The sequence below is a fragment of the Triturus cristatus genome, chromosome 6 (genome assembly GCF_964204655.1).
Source record: "Triturus cristatus chromosome 6, aTriCri1.1, whole genome shotgun sequence".
NCBI lineage: Eukaryota > Metazoa > Chordata > Amphibia > Caudata > Salamandridae > Triturus > Triturus cristatus.
Window position 1 is genome coordinate 37943653 of NC_140589.1, and position 16276 is coordinate 37959928.

The 16276-nt window shown below is 49.5% G+C and overlaps 1 protein-coding gene across 3 annotated transcripts in view; it reads right to left on the reverse strand.

Annotated features, from left to right (window-relative positions):
• LOC146813709 (uncharacterized) overlaps positions 1 to 16276 on the reverse strand; it is a 248540-nt gene that overhangs the window by 107427 nt on the left and 124837 nt on the right. For all 3 annotated transcript variants that reach the window (XM_085610204.1, XM_085610202.1, XM_085610203.1), the window contains 3 exons: positions 11056 to 11193; positions 2877 to 3136; positions 1643 to 1766 (listed from right to left, as the gene is read on the reverse strand). In XM_085610204.1, the coding sequence (XP_085466330.1) occupies positions 1643 to 1766; positions 2877 to 3136; positions 11056 to 11193 (522 nt within the window). The remainder of the gene's footprint in view (positions 1 to 1642; positions 1767 to 2876; positions 3137 to 11055; positions 11194 to 16276) is intronic.

Below are 16276 nucleotides of genomic sequence, written 5' to 3' on the forward strand. Positions count from 1 at the left end.
ATCAGACGTCATCACTCCATGCGACACTCCAGACTGCACTGTCTACAGGATACCAGCAACATCCTTTCTCATAATCACTCCTTCTCTTAATGTTATAATACAACTCAGTCACGGATGATAAAACTACCAAAAATGACCAAGCACAAAAAAGTGTGTTTCTTCACCAGTGGCAAGCACTGCAGTAAATAGCTAACCCCCCATGAAATAGTCATTAAACCTGACACAGGATAAATATGTATCTGCCCTGAGATACCACTTGTACAGTGAATTGTGCAAACAAAGGACAATCGCCCTGAAGAAGGCAGGTTACAATTTCTTACCAACGCTGAAACATGCCAAGAGCTTCACAATTACAATGGCAGTGAAGAATTCTAACACATTTTGAAAATATGCTTTTTAAAAAACTCATTGGATCAAAAGTAATAAAACTTAAACTGGTTGTTTTTCCTACACTTTGAAAAAGAAAGGCAGGCATTGACTTTAAAGCCATAATATAGGATCACTATAAAGAGACACACATAGCAACAAAGTTGTATCATGTGTAGGAGTTTATGACGTGTTCAAACGTGATGCAGAGTATACTTACACCATGAGCTAAAAGTTTGAAGAACTGCTGCAGTTTAAAAATATTTGTGTAATAGAGGGATATATTGTTAAATGCCTCACCCATTCCCCTCTGGAGCAGGATTCTGCTAAGGGATTATTTCAGTGACCTTGAAACTTCATATTGTTCTGATTTAGGATACTGGATGGGACACCAGAGTTCTAATATTAAGTGTAAAAGAGAGAGAGCCATTTTACAAGGAAGACACTGGTTTTATATTGTGGATGGGACACCGGAGTTTAATATTATGGGCCTAGTTATGATGTTGGCAGACTTAACACCGCCTCGATCCTGGGAGCGACCGACCTCTGGTCGGCAGTCCTGACCGCCTAATTAGGATGCGACTGAACACTCTTCAGTCACATTCCTACATTTCCCTATGAGAGCATGCATTACGGCTGCTAACCCGCCATAATACATGCTCGCATTGGGAAATAGGAGGTGTGGTTCATTCCTGCACCATAAGGTGCCTGCCACGGGGTGCAGAGATCAACAAGGGGGCAGAATAGGTGCCCCTTCAGCCCCCAACCAGAGGCAACGACCCCACGGGGCCCTGCTGGGGGCCCCCATACACGCTTTCTGACATGGTCTCCATGTCGGACAGGCCGGCCTGGAAAACATGATGGAAAACGGACATTGTAATCCCAAGTGCGGAAAGGCCACCCTTTGGGATTACGAGCTGGTTCCGACTGGCCAACGGGCTCCTTAAGCCTGTCGGAAGCCAGCCGGAATAATCAGCCGACTTCGTTTCCTACCGCCAGCATTGTAATGCTGCGTTCAGAAAGTAAACCGATTGGCCGATTACAATGTGGCCCAGAGCCTTTACGGGCTGCATCGTAATTGGCCCCTAAGTGTAAAAGAGTGAGGACCACTTTACGAAGAAGACTCTGGTTTCATATGAGAATCTGGCATCGGTGGTATGAAATGAAGAAAAGGTCATAGGTCATGTAGTGTGTGTGTTGTAGCTGACAGTATGGACCTGGTCAGTTTGTCAGCTATTGACACGTATATGTCAGTTTCCCATGACATGTTCCTTACCGGTGTCGCGTTCCTCTGGCTCAACCTCTCCTCCATCTGCACATTCTGTAAAAACTCCGACAGAACCAATGAGTCTCTGAGGTCCAGCTCTCTGCGCCGGACCGCGTCCTTCACCATCGCAAACCTGCCAACGTAGAAACAATGACATCCATAGAGACAGCTGACAGAAGTAATGGGTACGGGTACTGCAGCATTTCCAAGGAACCCAAAGATTCCTCGCTCTTCCTCATCTCCACCAGACTGTGCATTAATGCCAAAGCCAGGGCACACATGTTGGCTACCCACGAGTCCAGCAGGTTCATGGTGTAACCAAGAAAATGTTTGAGCCAATTTCAGTAAGTTTTGTCTCATACGTATAGATACAGACATGGACGGCTACCCTACATGAGGTGCAGGATGTGTTCCCAGTGCAAACCAACAGAGCGTTTAGGCCACCTTGGGTAAATAGGCGTATCAGTGATCACACATGAGAACCAATAGAAACACTACGAGTTCGATGTAGATCTCGGCGGACTGGTTACTCCATCACTACGGTGACGGATATCCCGTCCACCGAAATATAAATCATATAAGATATAATGGGTCGATGGGATATCCATCACCGTAGTGATGGAGTAACCCGTCCGCCGAGATCTACATCAGGCTCTTAGTGTTTCTAGTGGTTCTCATGTGTGATCAGTGATACGCCAATATACCCAAGGTGGCCTAAACGCTCTGGTGGGGATGATGAGAGGAGTCAATCTGTCCGTGGCTTTGCTGTTAAACCTTTCCAGACCACAGTGTCATTCATCCTCTTTAGTGGTGCAAAACTGTCTCACTCATGTACAATTCTCTACTTCAGGCGCTTACGCATTTGTGCACCTATAAGCGCCAGCTACTGGGCAGTAAAGGAACATAAATAACCCTCACCCAGGTGCCATGACAGCTCAGTTTTAAAGTTTTGTATAAATATGATATTCTTACTTGCACAGATTATTTTTGGAGGGTTCTTTGGACCCTGGGGACTGCGGTCAAAACTGTGATTATTCACTGATAAAAATCCACCGATTGCTGGCGTGTTCTTTTCCATCCCCTGGTGTTTATAAAGGAAGGCAGGTCTAGCAATTCTCTGCTACATGGACACTGGGACCTCAAAGAGGCCCAGCAGTCTCTGGTTGATTGCAATATGGACCCTAATGACAACGTGAGCTCACCTTTCGTTGCCTGCTTGGCAAAGACGTGTCGCATGTCCTACCTTTTCTCCACCGCTTCCAGTCTCTTCTGGATCTTTGCTGCTAAGTAGAGCCGGCTACCAGCAGGTATTCCATCGGTCTCTTCCTTCAGGGCGTGGAGGGAGAGGCCGCGAGAGGATAGCTCACTCTCCATCTGGCTGGTCTCTTGGAGGTCTTTCCTTATGGCTTCTGGGTCCCTCATGACAGCGGGCTCGGAGAGCGAGCTGACCAGGGCCTGCAGCCACCGCTCCATATCTGCAAGTTCATCCAGCACCCTGTGAGCCTGGAGACAAGGGGAGAAACAGAGACGGACACTCAGTGACAGACAGACTCATCGCTATCATCTGCCAGCAAGAACCTTCTGACCACAGAGGGTCTCGCAGGAGCTCCCTCTTGAGTCCTGAAGGAGAGGACAATGTCTTCAGAGTCATCCTTAGTACTACGCTGGCAATGGAGACAACAGTCGAACCTGCCACTTCCCACAAAGCCTGTCTAAGCCATCCACGCCTCATGAAAGACTTTCGTCTTGTGGCTAGGAACCGCTGTGTAGTGTCTAGCTTGAGTGGGGTTTACCTCCAAAGGTGCCGCCCATCTTCAATCTGTCTCCTGTTTCCTGCCCATGAGTTTTCCTACAGTGATACTTCCTGTGGATCACAATCTCTAACTCCTGCATTCTCCCTACCTGACTATTTGAAGAACTCTATCCAGGAGTCTTGTACCCTCCAGAGTTTTTTACTGGCTTCCTACAGCCTCAACCCTCCAGCTGTCCCTCGTTTTCTCAATGTACTTTCGCCCATTCCTGGTGTGTGTAGCATGCCACCTGCACGTGTAATGCTTAGTTTCCTGGGTAGTTGCCAGTGGTCCGCACCAGCTCTCATTTTTGGGGTCTGGGACTTATTTCCCATTATCAGATTTTGATCCAGAGCAGGAGAGAGGAAGGCAAGAAATGGAGTAGGAGGAAGAAGAGAATAGGAAAACAGTGACAAATGGAGAGAGCAGGTATGAAAAAGAACATGGAAAACTGAGATAAAGAGACAGGAAGTAGAAGGTGGTGGAAGAGAAGGGATATAAAGCAAGGATAAAAAGAACCCGCACAAGTGAAATAAAGAGACAGGAAGTAAAGTGTGGTGGAAAAAAGAGGACAGCTGTAAAATTAACACCGGACGAGATATTATACAATGTTCCAGGCGGTGCAACGGGCATGTGTGTCTAGTATGTGCACCCCGGGGATCAATAGTATTACAGAAGGGGCCTCAGGCGCTTGTGCATCATCATCTGTAATACAGATAGCGCTGGTGCACACGTAGTGCCAGTGTTATCATGAGAGGGCAGAAATAACCCGGCCGTGCAGTAGTCCGCCTTCAATCGGTGAGGTCTTGCCTGCACACAGGTACTAGCAGGCTGACCAAAATGGTAGTCGGGAAAGGAACGGATGCCCAGAGGTAAAAATGGTGGCACCCGGACACTAAACACCGGTCTAGAACATTCAATTCTTACAGTTCTTTAAATCTAAAAACATTCACTAACATTCCATTACTGTGCAAAATATTCCTTCTGAGGCCTCCAGCAGATTCCAAGAACAATTCTCCCCCTTATGTTCCCAGCTCTACTACTAAACTTCCCTAAACATCCAAAACTAAAGTGAAAGGGAAACTTACACTTTAGTTTTGGAATTCACAAACTCAGATTTAATATTTAATAGTACGTTTTTGACCGTGAAGACCCTGCTGTCGGGGTGGAAACTCTGCACATAAAAAGATATTACACGCATCTTTGTATGTGGGGAGTTCTGTCACCCAACTGCAGAGACTCCGCACATAAAAAGATAAGACATGCCTAACTGTTTATATGCAGCGTTCTCCCCCCGACTGCGGAGACTCCGCACATGAAAAGATAAGACATGCCTAACTTTTTATATGCAGCGTTCTCCCCCCGACTGCGGAGACTCTGCACATGAAAAGATAAGACATGCCTAACTTTTTATATGCAGCGTTCTCCCCCCGACTGCGGAGACTCCGCACATGAAAAGATAAGACATGCCTAACTTTTTATATGCAGCGTTCTCCCCCCGACTGCGGAGACTCCGCACATGAAAAGATAAGACATGCCTAACTTTTTATATGCAGCGTCCTCCCCCCGACTGCGGAGACTCCGCACATAAAAAGATTAGACATGCCTAACATTTTATATGCAGCGTCCTCCCCCGACTGCGGAGACTCTGCACATGAAAAGATAAGACATGCCTAACTTTTTATATGCAGCGTTCTCCCCCCGACTGCGGAGACTCTGCACATGAAAAGATAAGACATGCCTAACTTTTTATATGCAGCGTTCTCCCCCCGACTGCGGAGACTCTGCACATGAAAAGATAAGACATGCCTAACTTTTTATATGCAGCGTTCTCCCCCCGACTGCGGAGACTCTGCACATAAAAAGATAAGACATGCCTAACTTTTTATATGCAGCGTTCTCCCCCCGACTGTGGAGACTCCGCACATAAAAAGATAAGACATGCCTAACTTTTTATATGCAGCGTTCTCCCCCCGACTGCGGAGACTCCGCACATGAAAGGATAAGACATGCCTAACTTTTTATATGCAGCGTTCTCCCCCCGACTGCGGAGACTCCGGACATGAAAAGATAAGACATGCCTAACTTTTTATGCCTAACTTTTTATATGCAGCGTTCTCCCCCCGACTGCGGAGACTCCGCACATGAAAAGATAAGACATGCCTAACTTTTTATATGCAGCGTTCTCCCCCCGACTGCGGAGACTCCGCACATGAAAAGATAAGACATGCCTAACTTTTTATATGCAGCGTTCTCCCCCCGACTGCGGAGACTCCGCACATGAAAAGATAAGACATGCCTAACTTTTTATATGCAGCGTTCTCCCCCCGACTGCGGAGACTCCGCACATGAAAAGATAAGACATGCCTAACTTTTTATATGCAGCGTTCTCCCCCCGACTGCGGAGACTCCGCACATAAAAAGATAAGACATGCCTAACTTTTTATATGCAGCGTTCTCCCCCCGACTGCGGAGACTCCGCACATAAAAAGATATTACATGCCTAACTTTTTATATGCAGCGTTCTCCCCCCGACCGCGGAGACTCTGCACATGAAAAGATAAGACATGCCTAACTTTTTATATGCAGCGTTCTCCCCCCGACTGCGGAGACTCCGCACATGAAAAGATAAGACATGCCTAACTTTTTATATGCAGCGTTCTCCCCCCGACTGCGGAGACTCCGCACATGAAAAGATACGACATGCCTAACTTTTATTGTGCGGAGTTCTCCCCCCGACTGCGGAGCCTCCACAGTCAGAAACTTACTATTAAATCGGAGTTTGTGAATTCCATAACAAACGTCAACTTACAGAAAAATGTACGTTTATCTTTGTGAATCCGGCCCTGTGTACTGGAGAGAGCGGGGCTACCCACTTCTCATATTTTTAAATATTAGTGCAATTTAGGAAGGCGATGAGGATTGATTTAATTTCAAATAAGTAGGGTTGGCATATTATTTACATATAGAAAGACTTCAGTGCCTTGTCTGCCTTCTGCAGACCCAGGCCCTCCTCCACGACCTGAATTACCTCCTGCAGGCCACGTTGGCTCCAGCAGAGCTGTGCCCTCTTGGGGTACTTTGTATGATTCCTGCAGACCTGTGCCCTGTTGCAGTACCTTGTTTTGCTCCTGCAGTCCTGAGCCCTGCTACAGTGAATGTTTAGTTCCTGCAGACCCGTGGCCTGCTACAGTACCATCTTTAACTTCTGCAGACCTGTGCCCTGCTGCAGTACATTGTTTAGCTCTTGCAGACCCGTGGCCTGCTACAGTACCTTGTTTACTTCCCGCAAACTAGTGCCCTGCTGTAGTACTTTGTTTAGTTCCTGCAGACCTGTGCCCTATTGCAGAACCTGGTTTATGTCCTGAAGATGTGTTCCTGGCTGCAGTACATTGTTTAGTTCCCGTATACCTGTGCCCTGTTGCAGTACCTTGTTTATGTCCTGAAGTCCAGTGCCTTGCTGCAGTACCCTGTTTACCTCCTGCAGCCCCCTGCCCTGCTCCAGTACCTTGTACGCTTCTTGCAGACCTGTGCCCTGTTGCAATATCCTGTTTAGTTCCTGCTGATCCGTGTCCCACTGCAGTACCTTGTATGATTCTTGCAGACCCGTGCCGTTGCAGTACCCTGTTTAGTTCCTGCAGACCTGTGCCCCGCTGCAGTACCTTGTATGATTATTACAGACTCGTGCCCTGTTGCAGTACCTTGTTTAGCTCCTGCAGACCCGTGCCCTGCTGCAGTACCTTGTTTAGCTCCCGCAGACCTCTGCCCTGCTGCAGTACCTTGTTTAGTTCCTGTAGACCTGTACCCTGCTGCAGTACCTTGTTTAGCTCCTGCAGACCCGTGCCCTGTTGCAGTACCTTGTTTAACTCCTGCAGACCTGTGCCCTGCTGCAGTACCTTGTTTAGTTCCTTCAGACCTTACCCTGCTGCAGTACCTTGTTTAGTCCCTGCAGACTCATGCCCTGCTGCAGTACCTTGTTTGGCCTCTGCAGACCTCTGCCCTGCTACAGTACCTTGTTTAAGTTCCTGTAGACCTGTGCCCTGCTGCAGTACCTTGCTTGGTTCCTGCAGACCTTACCCTGCTGCAGTACCTTGTTTAGTCCCTGCAGACTCATGCCCTGCTGCAGTACCTTGCTTGGTTCCTGCAGACCTCTGCCCTGCTGCAGTACATTGTTTAGCTCTTGTAGGCCTGTGCCCTGCTGCAGTACCTTGCTTGGTTCCTGCAGACCTTACCCTGCTGCAGTACCTTGTTTAGTCCCTGCAGACTCATGCCCTGCTGCAGTACCTTGTTTGGAGTCTGCAGACCTCTGCCCTGCTGCAGTACATTGTTTAGTGCCTGCAGACTCATGCTCTGCTGCAGTACCTTGCTTGGTTCCTGCAGACCTTACCCTGCTGCAGTACCTTGTTTAGTCCCTGCAGACTCATGCCCTGCTGCAGTACCTTGCTTGGTTCCTGCAGACCTTACCCTGCTGCAGTACCTTGTTTAGTCCCTGCAGACTCATGCCCTGCTGCAGTACCTTGTTTGGCGTCTGCAGACCTCTGCCCTGCTGCAGTACATTGTTTAGCTCTTGTAGGCCTGTGCCCTGCTGCAGTACCTTGCTTGGTTCCTGCAGACCTTACCCTGCTGCATTACCTTGTTTGGCGTCTGCAGACCTCTGCCCTGCTGCAGTACCTTGTTTAGCTCTTGTAGGCCTGTGCTCTGCTGCAGTACCTTCAGGGCCGGACTGGGAACGGAAATCGTCCCTGGCAAACTGCTCTGCCAGCCGCCTGGAGGGCAGGGGGGGTGCGGCCGAGCTGTTTGCACGGGTCGGTTTTGGCCGATTTTGTTACGGTGGCCGATATTCCTGGCCCCGGTAACAAAAACGCCCCCTCCCCCCCAGGGGCCCAAAACCGGACCCAACCCTGACGGCCCACCGGGGAAATACCCGGTGCCCGCTACGACCAGTCCGGCCCTGAGTACCTTGTTTAGCTCCTGCAGACCCGTGCCCTGCTGTAGTACCTTGCTTTTCTCCTGCAGACCCATGCCCAGTCCCGGTACCTTGTTTAGTTCCTGCAGACCCGTGCCCTGCTGCAGTACCTTGCTTAGTTCCTGCATACCTGTGTACTGCTGCAGTACCTTGTTTATCTCCTGCAGACCCATGCCCAGTCCCGGTACCTTGTTTAGTTCCTGCAGACCTGTGCCCTGCCGCAGTACCTTGTTTAGCTCCTGCAGACCTGTGCCCCGCTGCAGTACCTTGTATGATTATTACAGACTCGTGCCCTGTTGCAGTAACTTGTTTAGCTCCTGCAGACCTGTGCCCCGCTGCAGTACCTTGTATGATTATTACAGACTCGTGCCCTGTTGCAGTAACTTGTTTAGCTCCTGCAGACCCGTGCCCTGCTGCAGTACCTTGTTTAGCTCCCGCAGACCTCTGCCCTGCAGCAGTACCTTGTTTAGTTCCTGTAGACCTGTGCCCTGCTGCAGTACCTTGTTTAGCTCCTGCAGACCCGTGCCCGGTTGCAGTACCTTGTTTAACTCCTGCAGACCTGTGCCCTGCTGCAGTACCTTGTTTAGTTCCTGTAGACCTGTGCCCTGCTACAGTACCTTGTTTAGTGCCTGCAGACGCATGCCCTGCTGCAGTACCTTGCTTGGTTCCTGCAGACCTTACCCTGCTGCAGTACCTTGTTTAGTCCCTGCATACTCATGCTCTGCTACAGTACTTTGCTTGGTTCCTGCAGACCTTACCCTGCTGCAGTACCTTGTTTAGTCCCTGCAGACTCATGCCCTTCTGCAGTACCTTGTTTGGCGTCTGCAGACCTCTGCCCTGCTACAGTACCTTGTTTAGCTCTTGTAGGCCTGTGCCCTGCTGCAGTACCTTGCTTGGTTCCTGCAGACCTTACCCTGCTGCAGTACCTTGTTTAGTCCCTGCAGACTCATGCTCTGCTGCAGTACCTTGTTTGGCGTCTGCAGACCTTACCCTGCTGCAGTACCTTGTTTGGCGTCTGCAGACCTCTGCCCTGCTGCAGTACCTTGTTTAGCTCTTGTAGGCCTGTGCTCTGCTGCGGTACCTTCAGGGCCGGACTGGGAACGGAAATCGTCCCTGGCAAACTGCTCGGCCAGCCCCCTGGAGGGCAAGGGGGGGTGCAGCCGAGCTGTTTGCAAGGGCCGGTTTTGGCCGATTTTGTTACGGTGGTCGATTTTGCTGGCCCCGGTAACAAAAACATCCCCTCCCCCCCAGGGGCCCAAAACCGGACCCAACCCTGGCGGCCCACCGGGGAAACGCCCGGTGCCCGCTACGACCAGTCCGGCCCTGAGTACCTTGTTTAGCTCCTGCAGACCCGTGCCCTGCTGTAGTACCTTGTTCCTGTAGACCAGTACCCTGCTGCAATACCTTGTTTACTTCCTGCAGACCAGTGCCGTCCTGCAGTACCTTGCTTGGTTCCTGCAGACCTTACCCTGCTGCAATACCTTGTTTACTTCCTGCAGACCAGTGCCCTGCTGCAGTACCTTGTTTAGTGCCTGCAGACTCATGCTCTGCTGCAGTACATTGCTTGGTTCCTTCAGACCTTACCCTGCTGCAGTACCTTGTTTAGTCCCTGCAGACTCATGCCCTTCTGCAGTACCTTGTTTGGCGTCTGCAGACCTCTGCCCTGCTACAGTACCTTGTTTAGCTCTTGTAGGCCTGTGCCCTGCTGCAGTACCCTGCATGGTTCCTGCAGACCTTACCCTGCTGCAGTACCTTGTTTAGTCCCTGCAGACTCATGCCCTGCTGCAGTACCTTGCTTGGTTCCTGCAGACCTTACCCTGCTGCAGTACCTTGTTTAGTCCCTGCAGACTCATGCCCTGCTGCAGTACCTTGTTTGGCGTCTGCAGACCTCTGCCCTGCTGCAGTACCTTGTTTAGCTCTTGTAGGCCTGTGCTCTGCTGCAGTACGTTCAGGGCCGGACTGGGAACGGAAATCGGCCCTGGCAAACTGCTTGGCCAGCCGCCTGGAGGGCAGGGGGGGTGCGGCCGAGCTGTTTGCACGGGTCGGTTTTGGCCGATTTTGTTACGGTGGCCGATATTCCTGGCCCCGGTAACAAAAACGCCCCCCCTTCCCCAGGGGCCCAAAACCGGACCCAACCCTGGCGGCCCTCCGGGGAAACACCCGGTGCCCGCTATGACCAGTCTGGCCCTGAGTACCTTGTTTAGCTCCTGCAGACCCGTGCCCTGCTGTAGTACCTTGTTTAGCTCCTGCAGACCCATGTCCAGTCCCGGTACCTTTTTTAGTTCCTGTAGACCTGTGCCCTGCAACAGTACCTTGCTTAGTTCCTGCAGACCCGTGCCCTGCTGCAGTACCTTGCTTAGTTCCTGCATACCTGTGTCCTGCTGCAGTACCTTGTTTATCTCCTGCAGACCCATGCCCAGTCCCGGTACCTTGTTTAGCTCCTGCAGACCTGTGCCCTCCTGCTCCAGTACTTTGTTTAGCTCCTGCAGACCTGTGCCCAGTTCCAGTACCTTGCTTAGTTCCTGCAGACCTGTGTCCTGCTGCAGTACCTTGTTTATCTCCTGCAGACCGATGCCCAGTCCCGGTACCTTGTTTAGCTCCTGCAGACCTGTGCCCAGTTCCAGTACTGTGCTTAGTTTCTGCAGCCCCCTGCCCTGCTGCAGTACCTTGTTCACTTCCTGCAGGACGGTGCCTCGCTGCTGGTTTCTCCTCTTCAGGGCACTCCACAGCCTCTCCAGCTCCCTCAGGATTCCTTCCACGCGTGGGCTCCCGGGGTGTGCCACGGCCACCAGGGCCTTCCCTTCCTGTGGAGTCCAGAAACACATTGTGAGCCCAGGTCATTATCCGGTGATATCTGCCTGGTTCCATCTTTAGTATCCCAGGTAACATCTCTGATAACAGCTGGAGCACAGACACGAGGCAGACAAGGGGCCAGATGTTCAAAGCATTTTTCTAGTCGCAAAACGGCCCGATACGCAGAATCAGGCCATTTGCGAACGGAAAAATGCCTTTTCTGCTGTACAAAATGCGATTCCATCATTCTGAATTTGGAAGAGGTGTGTTTAGGGCGTTCCTTCGAAATACCCAATCGGTATGGTATGCATTACTGTTTTATGACCAAATTCCAGTCACAGAAAGGTAATCCTTTAACCCATTTACAAAGGGGAGGGCAAACCCTCGAGGACCCCTTCCCTTTTAAGAATGTAAATAATAATATTTTTAGGAGCAGTTAGTGGTCCCACGGACCACAACCTACGTATAAAAAATGAAACCTCATGTTTCATTTATGGTTTTTGAAACGTATCCTGTGTTCCTATAAGGAAAATGGGTGCAATTCTTATTAAAAAGCTTGCTTTATTAAAAGCAATCACAGACATGGTGGTCTGCTGACCTCAGCAGGCCTCCGTTCCTGGGAGGGCTGCGATTACTATTGGGTTGCAAACTGCGACCTACCTCATTAATCGTCATATATTTGGAAATCAGTATCCCTAATGTTTGTACGTCTGGCCCCAGGTGCGCGATACAGTGCAGGACTAATAACACCTTGTGTTTTTATATACCATTGGAATGCCAGAATGCATTAATACCCATCTCGGTGTTACTCCTCTTATGAAGGTTGGTTGGCGGCGTTAGTATACCTTGGCATTGATTTCTGCAGCAGGTACGTTAACCCACTGAGCCACGTAATTGGGCATGCAGCATGTCTGCAGATAGGATCAGAGCTCACAATGCAATGGGTGCCAATGGTGGACATGAGGACAGAAGAATGATGTCCACTATCAGGTCTCAAACATTAGGAGGAAACGCAGTGCTATTCCAGAGACCAGCGCCGGCTTAGGGCGGTGCAACCAGTGCCATAGCACCGGGCATAGGGTCAAGGGTCGCCCTCTGCATGACAGGCAGAACTGAGATCAGAGCTGCATTTTTAAGGGGATTTAACATGATAACTCCAGTGCTTAATGCCCTTGAAGGAAAGATCTGCCATTGGTCATGTCCCAGTTTTAAAGTAGCATGGAGAGTAAATGTTCCTGCTGCAAGGCATGACGTGTGACATGCAGATCACAGATTACTATTTTATGTAGATAGCTCAGTGGGTTATTGCTTTTGTCACAGAGATCCTTGTGTGACTTGGAGTCCATGAGTAAGAATCCTTCTAATACATCACATTGAGCTATTAATTGACATGAAAGTGCTGCCTGCAAATTGAAAGGCATAGACTTATAACCTTATTGTGTTTCCCCTAATTCTTTTGCTATTCTCTGGTTGGTAAAAAGGGCTCCTTTGGGCAGCAGTACAAAGTTATGAGTCAGAGACCCTCATCGTTGTGATACATCTATGGGGCGGATTTGCTAACACTTTGCGCCTGGTCAAACGGGGTGCAAAGTGTTATTTTGGGGTTTACATTAGAGCACAGATTCTGAATTGAATTGGACAGTAGCCCTAAAGTAACGCGCCGCGCAGTAGGACTATGAGCAACTTTATGTCAAGGAGGCGATGCGTGGGTGGTACCTGTACATTCCCGGGCACCCACCTGTGAATTCTGATGCTAATCCATACCAACTCACTTTGGTAGAAAGGGATTGGCATAAAATAAATATCTCCTCCACGAGGCGGGCGCAAATTTGGAGAACAGATTTATTTTCTTCAAACCATGCCAACTATGCATGTGTGGTGCACCACACAGCACACAAAGTGGTAAAGTGTTAAACTTTGCAAAGCATAGAACTTTCTGCTGAAAGAGTACCCTTACAGTATAAAACCTAAGATTGACGTCACACAGTCTTATAAACTCGGTTAATCTGCCCCTTCGTTTCTCCAGACCAAGGACTTTTAGCACATAATCCCTATCAGTGTGGCTGACGCGTCTCCTACACCTTGTAGCTCTTGTGACACCCTGACGCCCCCTGTGCGCCGACTACTTCTGCGACAGGAAGTGACCACAGAAGGCAAGGACGTAGACAGCAGGACAGGACCTGGAAGTACTTGTCCTCACAGCCCTAACCAGTGCTCTGGTACAAGCTGTTAGTACCAGCATCTGTTTCATTTGAAAGGAGAGTGTAGGTACTCCTCAGTGGAGATGCACACCAACCACTCAGAGAGAACTGGCACTGGGGAGGGACTTCCTGGCCTTCCTCCTCTCCAACTAAAGCTCTGCCTCTGACCCACCCACCAGGATAACTGAGATTGGCATACCTTGTGGCACCAGGCTCCTGTCCCATACAGAACCCTTTTGTGCATTGCAGGCGCGGCACAGGGTTTACATCACTGCTTGCGTACACTTCTGAATAAAGGAAGATGGAAACCTGCCTCTGCGATATTTTAATCTCTAAACTAACATGGAACCATGGGGTCCATCTGCCTTAGGGTGGGGGGCTAGGGGGAGGGCGGAGAGGGGGGCCCCACCCAAGTGAATGGTGCACGCCCCACATGAGGAGATGTGGTTCGTACAGGTGGGATCCACTGAAGAGGGGTCTCATTTGTAATAGACCTTTATGTACCTCATTTTTTACCCAGGCCCGTCTCTATCAGTCACTGGCGCATTTATGTTCTGATCACGCACCGGTAAACTTCACTACGCTGAGTTTTAGTTGTCATAGTTAGGCCTGGGCAAAGCACTACGCTACACTCGCGAAGTTTGCGAAGTTCGCGCTACTTCGCACTACGCGAATTGCACGTAGCACAGTGCGAACACGCGTAGCGTAGTCTTGCGTAGTGCTGCGGTCATTTTTTGCTTGCTCGCGGTCCTCAACGTCAAGTTGGCGACCGCGAGCAAGCAAAATGACATCCCGGCAAGACTTTTTCCTTGTTCGCGATCAGCAACATCAAGTTGGCGATCGCGAACAAGGAAAATAAACCTCCCGGCGAGATTCCCAACGCGAGGAGGTCAGGTTTCTCATTGCGAGTGGTCGCGTATGCTCGCGACCGCTCGCGATGAGAAACTACCAGTTCGCGTTGAGAAAGCTGCCGCTCGAGTAAAAATCTCCTCGAGCAGCAGAAAACTACAGCTCGCACTGTGCAAGATGCCATTTTCAATGATTGCACAGTGCCGGTTGCTTGTCCGCACTGTGCAATCATTGAAAACAACATCTTGCACAGTGCGAACATGTTACTACGCAGTTCGCGAAGTGCTACGCGAAGCTCGCGTAGTGCGAACTGCACTTTGCGTAGCTTCGCGAAGTGCTACTTCGCGAACTACGCCCACCCTTAGTCATAGTCCTTATGGATGTCATGGTGAGATATCACCCTAATAAAGATATCCTCAGTACCTGACAGGTATTTCTTCCCTTTTTACTAATACTAGCTCCGCCCCCTCCTGTGCTAACTTTCCTCTAAAGCAGCGGCACCTCCTGTATCGATACCACGCTCTTTAGATGACCCGGCGTCAGAGGATCCAGACAGGTAAGAAGCCAAAATCCAAGAGTGAAGCAAGGACAATAAGGCTTACAGTGAAGAAAACGAAAGGTGCGTGGACTTTTGCTGCAGAGTCTGTCTCTTTATGGTCCACGAGAATCTACACCGGCGCCCATGTCAACTATGGCACAAGAAGGGAGGGATACTAAAATATGCACCAAGGAGATGCTCTCAAATATGAAGAGGTTACAAATAAACAGCTTGCTTTCCTTCCTCTCCTCTCCCCCCCCACAACTCCCCCCCCCAGGTTTCTGTGTGCCTTCTCCTTTGCTTTCCCTTAGTTTTTATTGCTTTCTCCTTGTTTTCCCCCGATTTTTGAGTGCCTTATCCTTACTACCCCCTCGTTTTAAAAAAAGGGGTAAAAAGAGGTTAGAAACTCCAGCGCTTTGAGACCCTCACGTGTGATTTGCCGCTCTTTATAAATTCTTGATCGATCGATTGATTCCAGAACTATCTACCAAAAGAAGAATACAGCGAACTCTGTACATTCAAACTATAATGTGCCATAAGTGAGTGGTGATGAGCTGTGACTGCCCTTAAGACTTCACTCAGAGATCCTCTGTGCTTTGACCAATAAAGATCACACACAGACTTTCAGGAGCCTATCGAGATGATTTGGCCGGCGTTTTCCTGTAACCTCAGGAGATGCCTTTGCGGAAAAGTAATAAAGGTGTGAAATCTGTAGACACTTAGGGGCCTATTTATGAACCCTTGCGTCACTTTTTGTGACGCACCAGCGGCGTAAAATGCGCCATGTTGCGTCATATTTACAAAGTGATGCATCTAGGTAGATGCGTCACTTTATAAACCCCTTTGCCACATTATACCTGCACCAGGTATAACGTATGCAGGGTGGGTGTTCCGACGCAAGTAAGCCTTGTAGAAGTGACGCAGTGAAATCTATGAGATTTCACTGCTCCACTTCTAGCACGCAAATGCATCAATATCTTATGCCTGCCTCACTGCAGGCGTAAGACTGACGTAAGCACATTTGAAATGGGACTTGCCCATGTGAAATGACCCATTGCTGAAGTTGCGTCACTTCCAGTGAAGCGTCATTTTTGTGCCTACAGATACATCAGAAATACTGACGTATCTGTAACTCATACTGTAAATATGACGCATTCAGCATGTCGCAAGGAGGGCGCAATGAAAAGTGACGCATCGCTGTTTTCACGCAACGATGCGTCACTTTTCATAAATGAGGCCCTTATTTCTGTCTGAGACCACTGATGCTCTTTGCCATCTGAAGTCATGTACGGATATATTGTCTAGGGCCACTGATGCATATAATGTCCGTGCCTGTGAGACATATAATGCCTGAGGCAATGGATGACGAGTCACTCAAGGCCATTGATGTCTATTATTTCCTGCATACGTGCACGCCGCTGTGAGGGGAACTGACACATGTCTGGGGCCATTTATGTCCATTACACTGTGAAGTTAATGATGATCATTATTTTCTGGGTCCACTGA